The 24,746-nt window shown below is 39.0% G+C and overlaps 1 protein-coding gene and 1 pseudogene across 21 annotated transcripts in view; both read left to right on the forward strand.

The window, feature by feature from the left end:
- The window catches only part of EIF4G3 (eukaryotic translation initiation factor 4 gamma 3), a 443,721-nt gene that overhangs the window by 230,243 nt on the left and 188,732 nt on the right, over positions 1-24,746 (forward strand). For all 21 annotated transcript variants that reach the window (XM_037828262.1, XM_037828266.1, XM_037828268.1 and 18 more), the window contains 2 exons: positions 12,500-12,597; positions 15,455-15,577. In XM_037828262.1, the coding sequence (XP_037684190.1) occupies positions 12,500-12,597; positions 15,455-15,577 (221 nt within the window). The remainder of the gene's footprint in view (positions 1-12,499; positions 12,598-15,454; positions 15,578-24,746) is intronic.
- Positions 13,058-14,277, forward strand: LOC119527829 (annotated as a pseudogene).

Below are 24,746 nucleotides of genomic sequence, written 5' to 3' on the forward strand. Positions count from 1 at the left end.
CCATTCTTCCACCCATCCATCCACACGCTGGACAAAGCAAGCACAAGCCACAAGGTCCCCACAGCCACATAGCCACATCATGCAACCTTCAGCCGTGCAGTTGTCTTCAAGAATCAGGGTCACTGAGTTGTAGTTTGACAGTGCCAGGTATTTTCCTCCAGCCACACCAACACACCAAAGACTAAAAGGTGATTTCTATATAGCGGAGAAGAATACCCTCCAGAGTGACCTCTCAACTCCATTTGAGATCTCTCAGCCACTGAAACCTTACTTTGTTTTATCTCTCTTCCCCTTTTTGTCAAGAAGATCCTCTCAGTTCCACAGTGCTAGGTCCAGAATCATCTCCAGGAGTCATTTCCCATGTTGCCAGGGAGGTTCACACCCCTGGGAGTCACATCCCATGTAGGGAGAAGAGCAGTTAGTTCACCTGCCCGGTGGACTTAGTGAGAGAGGGGGCTATATCTGAGCAACAAAGGGGCTCTCTGTGGGGGAGGGGGCACTCCTCGGCACAATTATAAGTGAGCTTAGCCTCTCCATTGCAGCAGCTAGCCTCACAGGGGAAAGTCCCTTGATTGAGGGCTTGGCCCACCAATTTGGCAGTCCTCAGTGATTGTGGGAAAATCAGCAATAGCCTGGGTAGGGAAGTCCAACACTTCTACATTTCTCCCCAGCTCCTTGTGGAGCCCTGCAAATACGCTTATACTCTGCACATATCACACTGGGATGTATTGGGATTTCACCCCAGCCTGTACGAACTCACCAAATCCCACTTCCCAGTCAAAGCTCCAGGCATCTATTGTGTTCAAACAAACTGATCATACAAGTTAAATTATCGAATGTGCTACAAAAATATAGATCCTGTACCAGATAAACATCTCCTTCCTTGGTCTCACAAATAAGTTGTAGTTTGAAAACCCAGTCAGTATTGTCGTTTACCCTCAGGCCTGATTTGTCTTAGTCCTAACCAGATCTTCTTTGTTCATATCTCTAATTAAAGTCTGAATTCTTTTTCAGCTCTTCCAACAGTTGCCATATGGGGTAATACTGACATTCATAGCTTCCAGTTTCTAGCTCCGTCTCGTGTATCGCACAGATACCCAAAGTTCCAGAGACTAACCAGGTTATACACAAGGATCTCAGTATCTCAGGATTTAGAGATAACTATTACAACTCAGGAATAGATTTGACTGCTGTAAGAGCTTGCAATCTAGGACCATTACAATTAGCATTTCCCTGATAAGCTGTGCTCTAAGATTCAGTTCTCAGAGTTTGCATATTATAGTTAGTCCATATTAGTGAGGCATTATAATGTTTGGCCTCTTGTTTCCAGCGTGCTTCACTCAAAATGTTGTACTCAGAATCCATTCACCTAGTTGTGTCTCACACACTAGGTGAATACAGCCACTCAGTATTCTATTGTAGCCACTCAATATTCTATTGTATGCATACACTATAGTTCACCATTTTGTTCATTAGTCAGTGTACTTTTAGGCCACCTTCATCTACTGCAAACAGAGAATACTGCCGCTAAATATACTGGTGCGTTAATGTCCATTCGTCTTCCTGCTCTACGGTCTTCCAAGTATATACCCCATACTTGAGGTTGCAGGACCTTGAAACCTGCACATACCTAACTTCTTGTGGGACTGCCGTACTGTCCTCCAGATAGGCTACACCATTATGCTTCCCCACCAATAGCGAATACATACATCTCTTTCACCACGTTCTCTCCAGCACTGTGTCCCTCTGTTTATTTTTTCCCCTGCAATTTTATAGGGATATATTCAAATACCATACAATCATCCACAGTGTGCAATCAGTTGGTTACAGTATCATCATATGATTGTGCATTTGTCACCACAATTAGCCTTACACATGTTCTTTACTCAAAAAAAAGAGAATTGAAGCAAAAGAATAATAAAAAGGATAAAAGGAAAAGTAAAAATAAGATAAAATTCAGCCACAAAGAGGAAGTGGCAAAAAAAAAGTAAAAAGACAAAGGAAAAAGAAAGAAAAAAAAATGAAAAAAAGCCACAAAAGAGAAGATTAAAATAAAATAACATTAAAATGTCAGACAACAACGCTAATGGCAAGAATCTCATACCCCTCCCTATGTCCCCCTCTTATAGGCATTTTAGCTTGGGTGTATTGCGTTTGTTACAATTAAAGAAAGCATGTTGCAGTTTTGCCCGATATAAAATTCTTGGTTGGTGGTTTTTTCTCTTTCAGTATCTTAAATATATCATACAACTGCCTTTTCGCCTCCATGGTTTCTTCTGAGAAATCTGCATATAGTCTTATTGACCTTCCCTTGTATGTGATGGATCGCTTTTCTCTTCCTGCATCCAGAATTCTCTCTTTGTCTTTGACATGTCTTTGACAGCAGGCCATCCACGGCTCCCCTCTGTGCCCTTTGCACCCTGTGTCAGGCGTGCCGCGCTCTCTTCAAGTGGGCTCCCTGCACTGGTCAGGCACCTGCACTCATGAGCGCATTGCCAGCTCCTGCCTGAACTCACCTTGCCGCGCTTTGCCTCGGCTCATGGCTTGCCTGCCCCTCCTACTGTGGTTGCCCTGGAAAGCCCATGCCTGCATTGCTTTATCTATATATGTGTGTGTGTGTGTATATATATATATATATATATATATATATAAAATCTGCATCTTGGTTTTTTTTTTTTAATTCAGTTTTATTGAGATATATTCACATACCATACAATTATCCATGGTATACAATCAACTGTTCACAGTACCATCATATAGTTGTGCATTCATCACCCCAATCTATTTTTTTAATTCAGTTTTATTGAGATATATTCACAAACCATACAATCATGCATAGCGTACAATCAGCTGTTCACAATACCATACTATAGTTGTGCATTCATCACTCCGATCCATTCCTGAACATTTTCCTTACACCAGAAAGAATCAGAATCAGAATAAAAAATAAAAATAAAAATAAAAAAAGAACACCCAAATCACCCCCACCATCCCACCCTGTTTTTCATGTAGGTTTTATCCCCATTTTCTACTCATCCATCCATACATTGGATGAAGGGAATGTGATCCAGAAGGTTTTCATAATCACTCTGTCACCCCTTGTAAGCTACATTATTATACAATCATTTTCAAGAGTCAAGGCTACTGGGTTGGAGTTTGGTAGTTTTAGGTATTTACTTCTAGCTATTCCAATATATTAAAACCTAAAAAGTGTTATCTGTATAGCGCGTAAGAATGTCCACCAGAGTGACCCCTCTACTCCATTTGAAATCTCTCAGCCACTGAAGCTTTATTTCATTTCATTCCTCATTCCTCTTTGGTCAAGAAGATGTTCTTAATCCCATGATGCCGGGTCCAGATTCATCCGGGAGAGTCATATCCTGCATTGCCAGGGAGATTTACACCCCTGGGAGTCAGGTCCCACATGGGGGGGAGGGCAGCAAGATCACCTGCCAAGGTGGCTTAGTTAGAGAGAGAGAGGGCCACATCTGAGCAACAAAGAGGCCCTTAGGGGGAGACTCTTAGGCAGAATTATAAGCAGGTTTAGCTGCTTCTTTGCAGTAACAAGCTTCATAGGGGCAAGCCCCAAGACCGAGGGCTCAGCATGTCAAGCCATCAGTCCCCAGTGTTTGTGAGAACATCAGCAACAGTCCAGGTGAGGAAGTCCAACACCTCATCCTCCCCCAGCTCCTCAGGGGGAACCCCGAATATATACTTTTATTCTCTGCCCAAATTACTTTGGGATGTGTTGCTATTTTCATTCTAACCTATACTGACCTGCCATATCTCACTTCCTCTTCAAAGTTGCATGTAATTGTGGTGTTTGAACAAACTGACTGTAGAACTTATATTGTTTAGAAAATATAGATCCTACAGCAAATAAACATTTCTTCCCTTGGTCTCACATGGAAGCTGAAGTTTTAACACACAGTCAGTTTCAACCTTTACCCTTTGGCCCAGTTTGCCCTAGTCTGAACGAGATCTGCTTCATTCATGTCTCCAATTGAAGTCTGGGCTGTTTGTCAGCCTTTTTTTTTTTTTTTTTAACAGTTGCTGTATGCACTAATACTGACATTCATATCTGCCGAGCTCTAGTCCGAGTTTCAGGTGTCACACAGATACCCAATGTTCCAGAGACCAAGCCGGTTATACACCAGGGGATCAACATCTCAGAGTTTGGAGACAGCCATTACAATTCAGGAATAGATTTGACTGCTGTAAGAGCTTAAAATCTAGGGACCATTACAATAATCATTTCCCTGTTGGGCTGTGCTCTAAGATTCAATTCTGTGTTTACACATTGTAGTTAGTCCGTATCAGTGAGGCATTATAGTGTTTCCCTTTGTTTCTGGCATACTTCACTCAAAATGCTGTCTACAGGATTGTTCTAGTTGGCTAAAGCTGCCAGAATGCAAAACACCAGAGATGGATTGGCTTCTATAAAAGGAGGTTTATTTGGTCTTTAGGCCATAAAGCGTCCAAGGTAACACATCAGTAATCGAGTACCTTCACTGGATGATGGCCAATGGCGTCTGGAAAACCTCTGTTAGCTGGGAAGGCACGTGGCTGGCGTCTGCTCCAAAGTTCTGGTTTCGAAATGGCTTTCTCCCAGGACGTTCCTTTCTAGACTGCAGTTCCTCAAAAATGTCACTCTTAGTTGCACTTGGGGTATTTGTCCTCTCTTAGCTTCTCCAGAGCAAGAGTCTGCTTTCATAGGCTGTCTTCAAACTGTCTCTCATCTGCAGCTCCTGTGCTTTCTTCAGCGTGTCCCTCTTGGCTGTAGCTCCTTTTCAAAATGTCCTTCTCAGCTGCAGAGTTCCTTGTGTTTGTCAGCTCATTTATATGGCTCCAGGGATTTAATTTAGACCCACCCTGAATGGGTGGGGCAACACCTCCATGGAAATTATCCAATCAGAGTCATCACCCACAGTTGGGTGGGGCGCATCTCTGGAAACAACCCAATCCAAACATTCCAACTTAATCCCCACCAATATGTTTGCCCTCACAAGATTGCATCAAAGAACATGGCTTTTTCTGGGGGACATAATATATACAAACTGGTACAAGGATCTCTTCACCTCCTTGTGTGTCTCACAACTTCAGTCCTTCTCATAGTTGCTCAGTATTCCATTTTATGCATACACCACAGTTCACCATTCTGTTCCTCAGTCAGTGTACCCTTAGGCCACCTCTACCCACTGCAAATCACAAATACTGCCTCCATAAATACCAATGTGCAAATGTCCTTTCATGTCTCTGCTCTCAGATCTTCCAAGTACATACCCCATAATCAGGATGCAGGACCTTATGGCCCCCACATGCTTAGCTTCTTGTGGAACCACCATAGTGACCTCCAGAAAGGCTAAACCATTCTGCCTCCTCATCAACAGTAAATAGGTACATCTCTCTCCCCATGTTTTCTCCAGCACTTTTACTCCTTTTTATATTTTTTCCTACAATTTTATTGAGGAAATATACACAAAACATACAGTTACCCACGGCGTACAATTAGTTGTTCATGGTATCATCATATAGTTGTACATTTATCACCATAATCAGTACTTGAACGTATTGATTACTGTGAAAAAAATTTTGCGCGTGTGTGTGAATTAAAAAGATGATGATAAAAAGAAAAATAAAGTGTCATACAATACAGTATATTAGGAAGGACAGAAAACAACACCACTACCAAGAATCCCATATCCCTCCCTTATATCCCCCTCTCATACACATTTAACTTTGGTATATTGCCTTTGTTACATTTAATGGAAGCATATTACTGTTGACCTTAGACTCCAGTTTGCTTTGATTATTTTTTTTCCCAAGTACCATCCCTTTTTCAACACTTTGCATGGTTTTTTGATTCATTAGTGTGGAGAGTAGCTATGTTCTAATGGAAATCAAGTTATGTTTGTTTTGAAGTAATATTGACGGAATTGTTAGGTTTTTTGGGGGGTATTGGTTTTTGTTTTGTTTTTGCATCAGTATCGCTCATTACTTTGAACAAATAAAAGCTTTCTGTAGTTGCTTCATCTATCAGAAAAGACCATTTGATACCAGGATATATTATTTACTTCTCTTTAGAGAACAACTTTTTTAAGTGTGGGCAATATTTTCCATTGTCATTACTGAATCAGAAGTTGTGTTTAACCCCGTATATGACTAAGGAGACCATTCTCACCATTCTGGGTTTTTTTGTTTATCTTTTTACTGTGAGTGTGTATATAAATACATGTGTGCTTTTTATTTTTATATTATTTTTTTGCATTCATCAAAAACAAAAATTACATAATTTACAACAGCCAAAGCAAAATCCATGTCTATCTATAGTCCTGTAAATGGAAAATATTTCCAAAACTCTGGAAAGAATATCTGCCATACCAACAATCTCCCCACCCAGATGATAAGGTAAATAATGTTGTGTTCTCTTTAGCCAAGCAAGGCTCAGTTAAATGGGCATTTAAAGTTTCTTTCTAGAGAGCCATTTCTTTATAGAAAGTTGAAATCTCTATGCTGTATTGACTAAAAAGCTCATGATTCATGGAAACCTAATCAGATGGTTAAAGATTTTGCAGTTTAGGACATGTTAGCATAAATGGTTAAACAGACTTTTGTAATCTAAACTGTTTCCCTGCATGTTTTTTCTTTACCCCAATGCATTCCTTACATGTAGGTTCAATCTTTTCAGTGTTTGGATTACTGGTTCAGCAGAAGGCAGGAAAATAATAACTTCATAGTAATCAGAATGTTAGCCAACTGTATATTGTTTACTTTATTATAAATATTGGTGAATAGTGGTCAATAAATAGTTTTATATTCCTTTAAAAAGTAACTCAAATTTTTAATAGAATTAAAAATGGTTTTAAATGTCCCTGAGTATATAAGATGTATTAGTTTATAAAAGCTTGGTAAAGCAAAATGCCTTATCTCTGCTGGACCTCTTCAGTAAGAAGAGATGACTTGATATTTTACTGTTGTGTTTATCCCCACTATATAGAGATTATTCCTTTCTGCCAGGTTTATTCAGCAGGTGTTTATTGGATGTGTATGATATGCCAGGCCCTGCCCCAGTCATGTTAATTCAAAAATGTTTCATTGGAATAATCTTGTTTGAAAAAGGTGGGGGATGGTTCATGTTTTAGATGTTATGTCATTTAAGTTAAAAAATATACCAAGGTGAACAGATTATGACTAGCAGCATTTGAAACCAATTTTAATAGTTTGTTTTCTGAGTGGAAGAGCTAGTAATCTAATAAGGTAGCTTAGAATCGGCTTATCTGAGCTCTGCTTTGAAAATAGTTTACTTACTGCCAGAAGGTGGCTAAGATTTTCTGTCTCTTTATATTGAACTTATTGAAATCCTAGGCATGCCCTCTGTTTAGACTTTGCCAAATCTGTTCCTCAAATCCTGATATTTGCAGAATTTTGGTATGGCAACTCATGCTGTCTCCAAGAAATCTCCCCTTTGAGGTTTTTATGATAGTAGTGGATATGGTGATGAAGTCACTGGTGACAGTGATAATAGCAACCAATATTATTTGACTGTTTACTAAGTACCAAGGATTTTACCTGTATTAACTATGTGCATACATATTTCCTTCCTTTTTACCATAGGTGAACTATATCCATCTTCTTACTGAAGACCAGTCCTCCACTTGTGCCCTAAAACCCTTCCTCCTGCACCCATTTAAGGATTTCACACTATCAGTCCTCTTTTCTCTTTCCCACAGTATCATGTTTTTTTCCTCCCCTCTGCTGGACTAGTTCTATCAACAGGCAAACTGTTGTATTTTCCATCTTTTTTTTTAACTTTCTTTTTTTTTTAATGCCGTATTCTTGTCTGGCTGTAACCCCATTTTTCTGCTTCTTTTTACAGCAAAACTTTCAGAATAAGCATTATCTGTACTCATTGTCTCTATTTTTTTTTCATCTCTTTTAAGTCCACTTAAGCTGCACGCCACCTGTCCTCCCTCTCCACTCAAACAACTTTTGTCAAAATCATCAGTGATTTCTGCCTTGCTGAATTTTACTTGACCTCTCAGCACCTTTTGATCTGGTTAAGTGCCTCGCCTTCTCCCAATTCTTTCTTCATTTCAGGCACTGCTTTGGTTCGCTTTTCATCTCCTTTGTGGGGTGTCCTCATATCTATGACCTCTAAACAAACACAGGGTGTCCCAGGATTTTGTCATTTCCCCATTTTATGCAGTATCATTGTTTAAATGTGGTCCACATTCTGCCAGTTCTAAAATGGATATCTCTAGCTTATACCTATTGTCTGACTCAAAACTCCTCTCTTTCTGCCTACTTTGATATCTCCATTTGAAAGTCTAATAAGCATCTCAGACTTTACATGTCCAAAGTCAAACTCTTGATTTTTCTGTCCCAAACTCTACTTTTCCTCCAGTCTTCCTCATCTCTTATATGGCACCTCCATTCTTTCACTTGCTCAGACCAAAAAAAAACAAAAAAACAAAAAACTTGAGTTTTTATTAACTTCTCTTTCTGTCTCTCACATGCAGTTCATCAGCAAATCTGTAGACTCTACTGTTGAAATATCTGGTATCTGACCCCTTCTCACCACCTCTATATAAGTGCTCTAGTTTAATAATAATTGTGATAGTCTAAGTTTTGAAAATTAAAAATAGTTTGTTGGGAATACAAGGGGTAGGTGAAAAACTATTTCAAGCAGAAAGGCAACATAGTCAAAAGCATGGAAGATGTGAAACAGATTGGTCTATTCATGGGCTAGGAGTTAGGAGTAAGTTATAGCTAGAACGTAGGTATGGGGCTGAGAATGATAGAAAATCTAGTTAGAAACCTGGAACAATATTGTAAAGGGTCTTCATTCCCATGCTTAGTATCTGGAGTTTATCTTAAGGCTCCCTGTTCTCAGCTTTTTTTTTTTCACCCCAACATCAGGACCTTTGCCAAGCATTAATATTGGCTCTCTATGGCAGTAGTACTCTATAAGTAAGAAGAGGTTTTAGACCCTCCCCACCCTCAGGATGATCAAGTATGTTCTTCCTTGACCCCTGAACAAACCGACACACGAACACTCAAACAAATCATGGTTTAGAATCACTGTCACCAGCAGTTAGTAGGAAACCTGAATGGATTTTTTTTTTTTTAATTTTATTTTGAAATAAATTCAAAGTTACAGGAACAGTTGCAAAAACAATACAAACCCCATACACAGCATACCCTGACCTCCCTCCCCCAAAACCCCGATCCATCAACTTTAACATGCTGTCACACCTCCATTTCTTTCTTTCCCTCCCTCCCTCCTTCCCTCCCTCCCTGTCTATCATCCATCATCTATTGCTCTGTCTTCTGAACATATGAGAGCTAGCTGCACACATCCTTAAACAAACACTATAATTCACATATACAGTTCCCATGAACAAGAACATTCTTTTATGCAATCCCATTAAGCGCAGCTAAGAAGTTCAAGAAATTCAACATTGATACAAAGCTTACATTCTATATTTCCTTTCTTTTTTTTTTTCTTATGTCCCAACTGTGTCCCTTTGAGCCTCCTGTCCTCCATCCTCAGATCCCATCGAGAGTCATCCTTGGCATTCAATTGTCATCTACTTAGACTGTCTTTTTTTTTTTTTTTTTTTTCGATTGTGGAAACATATATACAGCCTAAGTTTTCCCATTCCACCCCCTCCCTAGCATTCCATTAGTGGGATCAATCACATTTAGAATGTTGTAATGCTATCATCTTCCCACCATCCATTACTCAAAATTTCCCTTCACCTCAAACAGCAATCCTACACTCGTTTCTTAACTCCCCATTGCCCCTTCCCCCACTTCTCATAACCCATACTCTACTTTTCATCTCTATGGTTATATTCTCTGATAATTTCTTTGTGTTTACTGTGGGGCTTAAATTTAAACTCTTAAATCCATAATAATCTTGTTTTTCTTTGATACCAACTTAACTTCAATAGGACCGGTAAACTATGTTCCTATGCTCCTCCATTCCCCCTCTTTTATAGTTCTTGTCAAAAATTACATATTGTATATAGAGTTCAAAACCACTGATTTGTCATTAGAGTTTATGTATTTTATATCCTGTAGGAAGTAAATAGTGGAGTTACAATTAAAAAATTATTGACTTCTATTTGTATTTCATTGTGGTCAGAGAATGTGCTTTGAATACATTCAGTTGTTTGTGTGTTTTTTTTTTTTTAATTTATTGAGGCTTGTTTTATGTCCCAGCATATGGTCTATTCTGGAGAAAGATCCGTGATCACTAGAGAAAAATGTATGTCCTAGTGATTTGGGATGTAAGGTTCTATATATGTCTATTAAAATTCTCTATATCTCTCTCTCCTTTCTTTGTTTCTCTGTCGATAGGGCCCCCGTTAGTATCTGAAGTAGGGTAGGTCTTTTATTGGCAAACTCTCTCAGCACTTGTTTGTCTGTGAAAAATTTAAGCTCTTCCTCAAATTTGAAGGAGAGTTTTGCTGGATAAAGTATTCTTGGTTGAAAATTTTTCTCTCTGAGAATTTTAAATATGTCATGCCACTGCCTTCTTGCCTCCATGGTGGCCGCTGAGTAGTCACAACTTAGTCTTATGTTGTTTCCTTTGTATGTGGTGAACTGCTTTTCTCTTACTGCTTTCAGAACTTGCTCCTTCTCTTCAGTATTTGAGAGTCTGATCAGAATATGTCTCGGAGTGGGTTAATTTGGATTTATTCTATTTGGAGTTTGCTGGGCATTTATGCTTTGTGTATTTGTATTATGTAGAAGGTTTGGGAAGTTTTCCCCAACAATGTCTTTGAATACTCTTTCTAGACCTTTACCCTTTTCTTCCCCTTCTGGGATACCAATGAGTCTTAAATTTGGACGTTTTATTTTATCTGTCATACCCCTGAGATCCATTTCAATTTTTTTTATTTTTTTCTCCCTTCTTTTGTTCTTTCATTTTCTGTTCTGTGGTTCTCTAGGACGCTGAGTTGTTGTTCATCTTCCTCTAATCTTGTATTATGACTATCCAGAGTCTTTTTAATTTGGCCAACAGTTTCTTTTATTTCCATAAGATCTTCTATTTTTTTGTTTACTCTTGCAATTTCTTCTTTATGCTCTTTTAGGGTCTTCTTTATGTCCTTTGTATCCTGTGCTGTGTTCTTCTTCATGTCCTTTATATCCTGTGCCATGCTCTCATTCTTTGACTGTAGTCCTTTGATTAATTGTGTGAAGTACTGTGTCTCTTCTAATCATTTGATTTAGGTGTTTGGGATTGGGTTCTCCATATCGTCTGGTTTTAGCAAATGCTTTAAGATTTTCTGTTGTTTTTGGCCTCTTGGCATTTGCTTTGCTTGATAGCTGTGATATTCAAGGACCTCTGCTGAGGGAAGGCTGTGCTACGTCACAAGTGTGCACCTTCCGTCAAGGAAAGCCCTGGGCCGCTGGGCCGTGCAGTGGCGCTCCCAGCCTGATGCAAAAATGGCTGAATGGGGCGTTTCAATCCCCCCCTTTTTGAACAGCTCTGCCTTCCCAGCTCCAGGACAACTAGCTGTGGGTGCACCCAAGGCTACTGTCCACGGCCGATATTCTGGCATGTGCACGGTGCCATGGGATACACTCCCTGTCACACTGGGTTTCCTGGCGCAGCTCTGGGCTGTGGGTATGGCCCGGGGCTGGAGTGTCGCCAGCGCGCCAGGAAGCCAGCTGCAAGGGGTGCGGTTTCTTTCTCCTTTTGGCTCTCCCCTCTGTCCCTCTGGCCCCGGGACAGTCAGCAGTGGGTGTGGGGAGGACTATCCTCCCCGCCTGACACCAAGGTGTTGGCTACAGCCCACTCCTGCAGTGCTTCACTGTGCGGTTCTCACTGCCGTATCTGCAGCCGCTCACGGGTTGTTTTTTTTTTTTAAAAAGAACTAGTCTATCTCTAAACGCCAACCCATGGTTTCCCCACACTGCAGCATGGCTGCGGGACTTTCAGCCGATTCACTCACTCATTTCAGAATGCAGGCTCCCAGTTTCACCAAGTGCACGGTCCCTGTGGTTTTAGCAGACCTTGTCCAGCTGGTGCATCGCTGGAAGTGGTATTCTGGGTCACTTTCTGGTTTTTATCTAGTATTTTTCATGGAAGTGTTTTTTTTTGCCCTGTCTCTTGTAGCCACCATCTTAGGTTCTCCCTCTGAATGGATTTTGTTAAAGCAGAAATGTGTAGCATGATTTGTGTTTTGGAAAGGTGACATTGGTAGCAGTCTGCAAGAGTTGGTTATTTAGCAGTTGTTTACATATGGAATGCTGAAAAAGATAGGTATTTATGAGTGTTTGATGATCTTATGTGTTTTAGAAATTATTTTTGACCACTTCAGTAACTGTAGGAGAGCTAGTAGGAAGAGATGATGAGGAAGAATGCTGTTTGTTTTTCTTCTTTACTTTTCTTAAGGGATTGTCCAAAGTCACAGTACTGTTATTAGTCCTTTAGCAGTTGACAAAATAACTGATTGCTTCTTTCCTTTCTTTTCTAATTCTTTAGGAACACCTTTTTACCCAAGTCAGCCAGTCTACCAGTCAGCACCTATCATAGTGCCTACGCAGCAGCAGCCCCCTCCAGCCAAGAGAGAAAAAAAAACAGTAAGAGAACTTTATCTGTTTTTCTTATTTTAAAATGGAAAGTCTGCTTACTTTTCAAATAGGTTTACCCATTGCTATAATTGTTAGTCATCTCAGTTCACAGCTGTGCCATTTTTTATTCTTTCCTTAAGTCTCTACCACTAGACTTGGAGGATTTGTATGGGCCTTTAACTAGAAGTTGAAAGTACCTTTTGCCTAATATCAGCTTTCAACATACACTAAGCTAGGTATGTTATATATAAGAGCATTCCATCCAACCTCAGAAGTGGAAGGGTTTATTCTGCCAAGATATCACTCAGTGAGAAGAGTTTGGGCTCAATTCTCACATCCTGACTATCCTTTAACGCAAGTCCTAATCAGTTTCCCATTCACATATCAACTAATGGGAAAAAATAGCACAAGAGTAAAGAAGTAAAATATTAAGGACAAGAAAAATCCTTCCTGTAGAATAAACAGAAAGCAGAATTTTGAAAATATGTCAGTTGTTTTTAATAAGTTGTAGGAGCTTTGCCTATATCTAGTAAGGCAAGCCCAAGAGAATTAAAGTACAATAATATAAAATTCACTTTGCAGAACATTGCAGTGTTCTGGTTTACAGTCTTTTACCCATTACAGCACACAAAATGGATGATGATTATAATCACAAAGGTAAGATAGATGACATTATAGCAACAGCCTTGAATGTACTCTAATTTAGTAAAAATTAATGAGGGTGCTCTTTTTCATGGCAGCTCAGAAGTAGTTGGCTGCCTCAGCAGGAAGCTGAACTTCTCCTTCCCAGCCACTGGCTGCCAGAAGCTGATTAAAGTGGACGATGAATGCAAACGTCGTACACTTTTTGAGAAGCAGATGGCCATAGAAGTTGTTGCTGTTGCTCTGGGCAAATAGTGGAAGGGTTATGTTGCCCGAATCAGTGGTGGAAACAACAAACAAGGTTTCCCCATGAAGCAGGGTGTTTTGACCCATTGCCCTGTTTACCTCTTACTGAGTAAGGAGCATTCCTGTTAAAGCCCAAGGAGAACAGGAGAAATAAAGCGCAGATCTGTTCAGGGTTGCATTGTGAATGCCAGTCTGAGTGTTCTCAACCTGGTTCTTGCAAAGTAAGGAGAGATGGATATTCCTGGACTGACTGATACTACAGTCGCTCATCAGCTGGGGCTCAAAAGAGCTAGCAGAGTCTGCAGAGTTTTCAATATTTCTGAAGAATTTGATGTCCGCCAGTATATTTTGAGAAAGCCCCTTAACCAAGAAGGTAAGAAACCCAGGACCAAAGTGCCCAAGAATCAGCATCTTGATGTTCCACATGTCCTGGAACATAAATGTTGGCATATTGCCCTGAAGAAACAGCGTACTAAGAAAAATAAGGGAGTGGCCACAGAATATGCTAAACTTTTAGCCAAGAGAATGAAGGAGGCCAAAGAAAAACACCAGGAACAGATTGCCAAGAGGCTGTCCTCACTGAGAGCTTCTACCTCTAAGTCTGAGTCTAGTCAAAAATAAGATTTTCTGAAAGTAACAAATAACATCAGACATTCAGGAAAAAGAAAAATGAGGGTCACAAAGTTTCATACTTTATTATGTGAAACAAATTACATTAGACATTCAGAAAAAAGGAAAATGAGGGTCACAAAGTTTCATACTTTATTATGTGAAACAGATTACTTGTATATGTGTCATGATAAACAGGACATATCAGTGTATCATGAGATTGCATTTGAGAAACTCTGCTATGGAAATGTATCAGTATCGTAGAAATTGGACTCAAAGACCTCAGAATGTATAAAAATGAATATATATATACATAATGAATATACATAAAAATGAATATATGTATACATATATATACACATATAAAATAGATAATGAAAATGGAAGACAATAGTAACATGTTATCGAAGAATAAAGAAAAAAATGAAAGTACCTGAAAAATGAACTAAATTTGATCTGTTACTGAAGAATTACTCCCCCAAAAATGCTTCCCGATCCAGGTGGTTTTATTGTTGAATTCTTTGAAATTGTCATGAAGCCAGGGCTGTGTTGATTAAGCTGTACAGGTAATGACAAGCTTAGGTGGCCCTTCATATATCAGCACTAAGCCAGCATGAATGGCCTAGACCCAGGTACTTCATTTATAGGTAACTTGTAAGAAAATTAAAATAAGACCATTCACACTATTTTGTATATTTCATCTTTTCACTTAATGGTTCATCTTGAATATCATGCCATATCAGTACATGTAGATCTACCTTATTCTCTCTTTTGCCTACATGGTATTTAATTAAGAAGTAGTATAATTTTTTAACCATCCTGTTCTTGTTGGACCTTTAAGATGTTTCCATGTCTTTGCTGGGGAAAAAAAAACAAAATACTACTGCAGCAAGCATCCTTATATACATATACAAGGTTATCTGTAGGATAAATTTCTAAATCATAGATATGTACATTTTTCATTTAGTCAAAGAGCCATTTAGGGCAGTTAAAACTATTCTACAAAGTAACTTCCACATATTAAATAATTTTATGAACTTCATCTTATTTTAAGTATTGTAAATAAAATTAGCCTCTTTGACAGTGCTTATGAGATAACCATAAATACTTTGCCTTTTTGACCTAGAAATTCAGGCAACTAGAACCTATTTTAGCTAGTTATTCTAATTAGTTCATGTCAGAGTTAATGGCCTAAATTGCTTTGAATGACCCCATAGAGTTTTGTGATCGAAACAAAGTCATTCTGGTGATTGTTAACTTTGATATTTGACAAGTTTCCCAGGTTTGCACCTTTGACACATCAAATTCTTGTAAATCTACTGCACAGACACTCACTGGTACATAATGACATCTTATTTTAATCTTACAGATAAGAATCCGGGATCCAAACCAGGGAGGCAAAGACATAACAGAGGAGATTATGTCTGGAGGTGGCAGCAGAAATCCTACCCCACCCATAGGGAGACCCACGTCTACACCTACTCCTCCTCAGGTAAGACAGAGTGAGCTGTGATGGATGATAGTATGTATTTGTTCACTAACCTCCACTGAACTTTTCTATTTTTTATAACCACTTTCTGTATTTTCCATTTCCATCAGGTATCTCATAGCCTTGAATATCTAAATGGTGTTTGACAGATGCGTTGTTTGTCTTTTCAAATTGTTACAACTTCTAAAATTTTATGGGAAGTCGCATTCAGAGCACAGCCACTGCTACTCTTCCTAATGAGCTGTTGCATAATGCCAAAAAAAAAGCTGCATTTCTACAGAAATCTCACCATTAAATGAATATTTTATGTTTTCACTATGGAAACTTTGGAATTAAGCACTGAACACTATGTTAATGGAAACATTAAGATTTGGAATTTAAACATTTTTACCAAACAGTGTTGCTTGAGGTCATTGCTGTGTTATTCAGAGCACATTTGAACATATTACAGTATAACTATCTCCTTACAGAACTCTGCAAATGAGTTTCTTGCGTGGAAGGTGTCTCTTCTAATTGGTTACAAAGGCTATCAGTGGATAAATTCTATCAGGTACCTTTTTGTTCCTTGTGAAGATCCTGGTTATCACGTTCTGAGAGTTTATTTTCTTGTTTTTAGAAATCAAGATATTACAGGAGGAACTGGAGTTTAGTAAACTACAATAGGGAATGGGACTCTCCAATTTTGATAGTGATGCCAGAATTTTTATTTCATCCCTGGGTCATTTGAAATTTTGATAAATGATTCAGAGGCAATGAACGGTTTTCAAATCTTTAAAAATTATCTAAAAGTGAGAACACAGTGTTTAAAACAAATTAAAGCACAGTTATTCAGGAGTAGGGAACTGCTTGCTTCCCTCTGTTGTGGCTAGATAATGAGGGATTCCTTAGAGCCCAGCCTACAAACAAGTAATAGGCCTGGTCAATATAAGGCATTTCAAAGTGATAGCCTATTGCCTTAATTTTGGTGTTATACGTTAAAAAAAAAATCTTTTAAAATGTTCTTAAATATTGAAGTCACAAATAGCTGACTACATTTATAGCCCCTTAAAAATCGGTGAATTGTGAGTAAGCCTAAAATTTGTTCTTTTGTTGTAATGATGTGTTTTCACTTGGTAATGGTGATAGTCTTTGGCTTACAGTTATCTCAATTTTCCATCATCCAGATGAGTATAACATGTAGCCATCTAGATGTGTGAGTTGTAAGGTCATATGAATGATCTGTTAGAGAATTCATCACTATTCCCCATTATTTCCTCTATGATATTCCAAGTCTGAAATTATTAAGGATGCTTTATATTTAGACTCTTCCCTGGAAATGTCTGTGGGACAAGCAAAATTTGCAAATTTAAGTTAGTTATTCATGTGCTCTGGTAGGTAAAGGTGTGCTATAGCAAAAATCTGGGATTGGTTGATCAAGGTGGTTGAATTTTGGTCTGTATTTTGGAACATGAAAATGAATATTCTTACTGTCAAGCCATATAGTTGATAACCTTTCATCAATTTCTCTTTAAATTCTCAACTTGAACATGTGTTAGTATGTCTTTTTGCATTTAAATTCCTTATGGGGATTGTTTGTTTCACTTTAATCTTACAAAGCTTGGTCCCACCCTTTTTTGGTTATCTCATTGTACTGTCCTTAGCCACCGAAATTCTTTTGCTCTCTCGCTTTGCCCAAGAAACTTTGGTCTGAATTTGAGTATGTCTCTGAAACCACAAAGCACACTGAATGTACGCTTTCAATTGATGAAGTCCAATAATTATGTTGGTAGTTTTGTTTGAGGTGTAATATCATCTTAGAAGCATAAGTTTATTTTATTCTCTCCTTTGCATTTAAACTCACACCAATCTCTTTCCAAATACATGAAATTTGTGGAAATTCAACAAATACTTTTTTAACAGAGACATAGATACTAGAGATTTTTCAATTTCCTTTTAAGAGAAGAAACAACACAAGCATGATCATGGTAACTGATAGTAGGTTTCATTTTCTGGGAAATCATAGAGAGTGGTGCAGACTGTTGAGTGGGAGAGGATATCCACTGCCTGAGAGAGACAGTCACTGCTACCTGATGATTATGTAAAAACTTTGACCCAGTATTTCAAAAGAAACTAGAAATCTACTTATTTAAAAAAATCTGCAAGGTTTAAATGATGGTCACTAATTCCATTAACAATAGCACTATTCTAGCACAAGAAAACCCATTAGATTTAGCCTAAGGGCTACCAATTTGTATCTTTGGCTTAATGCTAGGAAGATCCTGAACCACATTGTGGTTAATAAGATGAGACAGTCCTATTGCACCAAAATTGAGAACTGACTGGTAAATATTTTATTCCTTTTGGCCCTATAGAGTACCTGCTTTGAGCCATGCAAAATTGTATGTGCTTTGGATAGCAAAGCCTTTCCTTAACGTTTAAGTTATCCTGGTCTCTTTAGGGGAGACAGAGGACCAGTTACCATATATGACAGGTCCTCCTGTGAAGGGTATACTGAGTTCTGAAAACACAGAGGTGTGTTAGGTCGGAGTCATTCAGGAATTCACACAACGCAGCAAGTCGAAGTTTAAGTATAAAGTTTAAGATTTATTAGAGGAAGAAAGCAGGTGGAAGCCAGCAGAAAAGAAGAAAAAGATAATGGCTCCCGCTCTCTATCTGAGAGCAGCATTTTTTAATGAAAAAAGGAACCCACGTTGGGAAGGGTGTTTGCTGTGGTATTCTGTCCCTCGATTGGGTGAGTGCCTATCTACTTTTGGGCTGATTGGTTGCTAGAATTCTGAGACAATATTCTTTTTAGGAAAGCAGCTGCGTTATCTAACTAGGGAGAGCAGGCCTTTTTGATTGTTCATCTTATGGATATATCTGACCTTGCCTTACCCACCTTTGAGGTGCCACTGTGGCTGGAACAGCCTTGAACAGCTTTGAACAACCTTCGTTCTTTAGTTTATGGGGCACCTGTTTTCTGTGAGATAAGCTGCGGGGCCCCTGTGTTAGAAACTCCTTCTGCATGTTAGTTTCATCTGGGATCTAACAAGGTGACCATGTTGGGCAGAGTTGCAGCAGCAGACTGAAATTGGTGGATCACAGAGACTTATTAATGGTGGTACAGGTGTCTTAGTACAGGGTAGTTACTAAAAAGCTTTGGCTTGGAATCAGACACACCTGATTTCAAGTCCCATTTTGACTACTTAGTTTTGTAAATTTAGCCATATTAACTTTTTCTTGCTTAGCTTTAGTTTGCCAGATTTAAAAAATGGGGAAAATTAAACCTGTCATATAGAATTATTATAAAGACTAAATGAGATAAAATAATTAAACCTGCTTAATCTCATTGCCTGGTACATGCAAAATATTGGCTGTCATTCGTATTGCAATTATTGTTATTTCAGGAGGCACAGAGGAGAGAATGATTGGAAGAGTTTGGGAAGCCTTCACAGCAAACAATGTGATTTAATCTGAGTTCCCAGATTGGCATACACAAAATGGAAAGAGGGAGAGAAGGGTCCTTTCCAGAGAAAGGGGCAGCACGTGCAAAAAGGCACATGGAGGAAGGAAATTGTGTGAAAGGAGGCTATTGTCATATTTCAGTTGAGAAATCAGGAAGGAAGTCAGTTGAAGGAGAGAGGCCTGTTAGATGTTTGCAGTTGTTTACTTATTAGGTAAGGGTTATAAAATGGGAGACTAGATAATTTATCCTCTGAATTAGGGCACTTTTGGAAATGAAAAAGGATGCTGTTAATAATCAGTATGCCAAGACAATAGGCATAAATAGGTACTGTCCCAGGTAAATGAGATGTACGGTATCCCTACCTATAAAGGATAGTGAAGAATCAGGGATGTATCTTCCAGCTTAGACACCTGGATTTATAATATAACATGATGTATACATGGGGATGTTAGAAGAGGGGGATAATGGGTTTGAGATTGGCAGGTAATAAAGCTAAACAGAGTTATCTGAATGAAACTCAATAGGTTTATGTAAGGAAAATGGAGAAGAGAAGAAGGGTTTTGCTGTTGTTTTAGCGATAAAGTGAAATAGATTGAACTTGAAACTGTTCTGCTTCCAAAGTTTTAAAATTATCTATGGGATAATTTCTAGAGATTTTAGGTCTCAAATATGTAAACACACACACACACACGCGCGCGCATATACATGTACCCATACAGATGATACATAGGCATAGATGCATGGATGGACATTATAGAGTGCTAGAGCACTTACTGCTGGCTCCTCTCTGTCATGTAGATTTATGACCGTGGGTCAGTATGTTAAACCTTTGATAGCCCTATTTTTTTCATCTCAAAATTAGGGATTATGCTAAGTAATCTCAAAATTCCCTTTTAGTTCTTACATATTAAAGTGGGAAAGAAGGGGAATTTTTCATTACTTTCCCTCAGAATCAAATCTCTCAGCTATATCTCTATTGTTGATAGGCATGAGGAATTAAGAAATGTATTAAGAAATAGACTAGGAGAAACTAAGATGGCGGCTAGGTGAGACAGGGCAATAAAACACCTCTGTGAAAAAACACTAGATAAAAACCAGAATACCGGTTACAGCAATGTGCCAGCTGGATGAGGTCTGCTAGTTCCACAGGGGCCGTATACTTGGTGAAATTGGGAGTCTGAATTCTGAAACGAGTGAGTAAGCTGGCTGGAAGACCCTCAGCTGCGTGGCAGTCTGGGGAACTCAGGGCTTGGCGTTTGGAGACCAACTGGCTCTTTAAAAAAGGGTGGGGGGTGGGACCCAGGAGTGGCTGCAGTTGCAATAGTGGGAACCACGCACTAAAACACAGCAAGAGGGGGCTGGGCCAGCCTCTCAGTGTCTGGCCTGGAAGATAGCCCGCTGCAGATACCCTCGAGGCCGGGGGAACGGAGGGGAGAGCCGGAAACAGAAAGAAACCCCACGGCTAGCAGCTGGCTCCCCGAAGGGCTGGATAAACTCCTGCCCGGGGCCGTGCCCACAGCCCAGAGCCCCGCCAGCTGTCCTGGAGCTGGGAAGGAGGAACTGTGCGATGAGGGGGATGTTGAGACACCCCGTTCGGCCATTTTTGCATCAGGCTGGGAGTGCTTCTGCATGGCCCGGCGGCCCGGGGCTTCCCTCGAGGGACGGCACGCACTGGTGACATAGCACAGCATTCCCTCGGCAGAGGTCCTGGAGGATCATTGCTGGGCGGGGGAACCCGCTCAGAGAACCCGGGAACACTACGCCAAGTCCGGTGGTTTGTGGGACAGCAAGAGAGAGGGTCTGGGGCTGAAATGAAACGAAGGCTTAGACTCTTGCGGCGGCCTTGAATCTCCGGGAACCTGGGGGATTTGAATATTAAAGCTGCCCTTCCTCCCGGTACACCCGTACACATGCCCCACATTCAGGACGGACGGCTCCAGCAACACACCCAAACTGAGTTCTCCAACTGAACCCCACAAGAATCATTTCCCCACACACCGCGGGGACAAGGTGGAGAACTGACTTGAGGGGTATAGGTGACTCACAGATGCCATCTGCTGGTTAGTTAGAGGAAGCGTACGCCACCAAACCATGTTTCTGAAAAATTAGATCGGTATCTTTTTTTTTACAACTTAAAAGAACCCTATCAAGCAAAGCAAATGCCAAGAGGCCAAAAACAACAGAAAATCTTAATGCATGTGATAAAACCAGACGATATGGAGAATCCAACTTCAAACACACAAATCAAGGTTTTGGAAGAGACACAGTACCTGACACAATTAATCAAAGAACTACAATCGAGGAACGAAAACATGGCAAAGGATTTAAAGGACATCAAGAAGACCAGGGCCCAGGATATAAGTGACATAAAGAAGACATTGCAAGAGTAAATAAAAAAATAGAAGATCTTATGGAAATAAAAGAAACTTGGCCAAATTAAAAAGACTCTGGATACTCACAATACAAGATTAGAGGAAGCTGAACAATGTTTCAGTGTCCTAGAAGTCCACAGAACAGAAAGTGAAAGAACAAAGGAAAGAATGGAGAAAAAAATTGAAAAAATCGAAATGGATCTCAGGGATACAATAGATAAAATAAAACATCCAAACTAAAGACTCATTGCTGTCCCAGAAGGGGAAGAGAAGGGTAAAGGTCTAGAAAGAGTATTCAAAGAAATTGTTGGGGAAAACTTCCACAACCTTCTACACAATATAAACACACAAAGCATAAATGCCCAGCGAACTCCAAATAGAATAAATCCAAATAAACCCACTCCGAGACATATTCTGATCAGACTGTCAAATACTGAAGAGGAGCAAGTACTGAAAGCAGCAAGAGAAAAGCAATTCACCACATACAAAGGAAACAACAGAAGACCAAGTAGTGACTACTCAGCGGCCACCATGGAGCCGAGAAGGCAGTGGCATGACATATTTAAAATACTGAGAGAGAAAAATTTCAACCAAGGATACTTTATCCAGCAAAACTCTCCTTCACATTTGAGGGAGAGCTTAAATTTTTCACAGACAAACAAATGCTGAGAGATTTTGCTAATAAAAGACCTGCCCTACTTCAGATTCTAAAGGGAGCCCTACCAAGAGAGAAACAAAGAAAGGAGAAAGAGATATAGAGAATTTTAACAGACACATATAGAACCTTACATCCCAAATGACCAAGACACTCATTTTTCTCTAGTGATCATGGATCTTTCTCCAGAATGGACTAATATGCTGGGACATAAAACAAGCCCAAACCTCAATAAATTAAAAAAAAAAAAAATTTATATACTCAAAGCATATTCTCTGACCACAGTGGAATACAAATAGAAGTCAATAATTTTTGAATTGTAACTCCACTGTTTACTTCCCACATGATATAAAATACACAAACTCTAATGACAAATCAGTGGTTTTGAACTCAATGTAAAATATGTAATTTTAGACAACTATATAAAGGGGGGGGAATGGAGGAGTATAGGAACATAGTTTGTGTGTCCTATTGAAGTGAAGGTGGTATCAAAGAAAAACAAGATTGTTATGGATTTAAGAGGTTGATTTTGAGCCCCACAGTAAACACAAAGAAATTACCAGAGAATATAACCATGGAGATGAAAAATAGAGTATGGGTAAAGAGAGGTGGGGGAGAGGGGCGATGGGAGTTGGGAAATGAGTGTAGGGTTGCTGTGTTTGAGGTGGGGGGAGGTTTCTAGTAATGGATAGTGGGAAAGAGCATTGCAGCATTCTGGATGTGATTGGTCCCACTGATGGAAGGCTGGGGAGGGGGTGGAATGGGAAGATTTAGGCTGTATATATGTTTCCACAACTGAAAAAAAAAAAAAAAAAGACAGTCTAAATAGATGACAATTGAATGCCAAGGATGAACTTGGATGGGATTGAAGGATGGAGGACAGGTGGCTCAAAGGGCCACAGTTGAGACATAAGGAAAAGGAAATATAGAATGTAAGCTTTGTATCATTGTTGAATCTCTTGTACTTCTTGGTTGCGCTTAATGGGATTGCATGAAGGAATGTTCTTGTTCATGGGAAGTGTATACGTTAATTATAGTGTATGTTCCAGGAGGTGTGCAGCTAGTTCTCATATGTTCAGAGGACAGAGCAATAGATGATGGATGATAGATAGGGAGGGAGGGAGGGAGAGAAAGAAATAGCGATGTGACAGCATGTTGAAGTTGGTGGATTGGGCTATCGGGGGAGGAGGTCAGGGTATGATGGAATTCTGTGTATGGGATTAGTATTGTTTTTCCAACTGTTCCTATAACTTTGAATTTATTTCAAAATAAAAAAAAAAAGAAAAGAAATAGACTAGCTGAGTGAAAATTTTCTGGGGACCTGTAAGTTAAAAATATATATGTGATGCTATGTAGGCAAGACTTCCAAAATCTTACTTCCAAGGGGATGGGATGGTTTAGCAAAATCATGTCTTCCTCCTCCTTCTCTTATATACCTTTCTTCCTGTCCCTATCCCACTTTTTCTTTTCTTTCTTTTTTTCTTTTAAGAATTACTCTTACAGTAAAACACAGTTATAGCTCGAGAGAGCCCTATGGCATGGAATGTGAGGGCAGAGGAAAGGTTGGAAACTGGATTGCAGAAATAGCTTAGAGAAGACATAACCTCTCCTTCATTTGGAAAATTACCAGTAAACAAGTTATTCAGTCCTTTGAAAGGCTGCTTATAAACTTAATATCTGGAAACCTTTAATTTTGTGATCACTTGTTAATTTTATGTTTTAGCAGCAGTAGTTTCCTAAATTTAGGATCTAATGCTCAGGTAAGAATATTCATTTTATAGAGACATATGTACAGTAAATAGGAAAGTTTCTACAGAAAGAATTTGAAGAGTCTGTCTGTGTAATATACACAAGTCCAATCTTAACTTTTAAATTTCATTTTGTTATGTAAGTCATAGGCACTGATGAATTAATGTCATTCTCTATCGATGTTGAATTATATAGGCATGGTTTTATTTTAATGATGTCTTGAATAAAAATAGTAATTATTGACTTAAATCATTGTTCTTCATCTTTAATAAAATAATTTATCATTAGTAATAACCTTTGAGTTAAAAATGTTATTTTTGATAATATAGAAAGCCTTGTAGACTTTAAATAGGTATCTAAGCATGCAGTGGATTCTTTCAGAGGTTTTAAATGAAATGTCATCATGCGAACAGAGACCCTTGTACATAGGCATTTGTACATAGGCGTTGAGGCTTGCAGTTATAGGACAGGGTTGTTTAACTCCTTCAGGTCTGTCTTCAGTAGTATTTTGCAAAAATTGTCCTGACTTTTTAATTAATCCAAGATTCCTAAACTTCAGTACCTGTAGGGATCTCCGAAAAGAAAAGAAAAGAAAAAAAAACAACGAATTTGACTTAAGGCCACTTTGGAGATACCTTATCTTCTTTTGGAAGCCCATGGAGCAAGTATGTTTTAAGTTGGTTTTGGAATCCCAATTAAGAGACACGTTAGTAAAATTAAATTTTGTGTTTTTTTCACTTGAACTATGTTTTTTTCTCGTAATTCTTCATCAACTTTTATGAAAACCTTTGCTATTGGAGTATTATGATTTTACCTTAAATAATCTAAGTCTGAATTTTAATTACAAAGAAAGTGTGAGTTGGGTTTTTGCATATATAATAATTTCTATACCTTACTTCCTACTTCCAGTTAGACATTAAGCAGTGGTATTGTCAATTGTGATGAACACTG

The sequence above is a fragment of the Choloepus didactylus genome, chromosome 2, assembly GCF_015220235.1.
Source record: "Choloepus didactylus isolate mChoDid1 chromosome 2, mChoDid1.pri, whole genome shotgun sequence".
Lineage (NCBI taxonomy): Eukaryota > Metazoa > Chordata > Mammalia > Pilosa > Megalonychidae > Choloepus > Choloepus didactylus.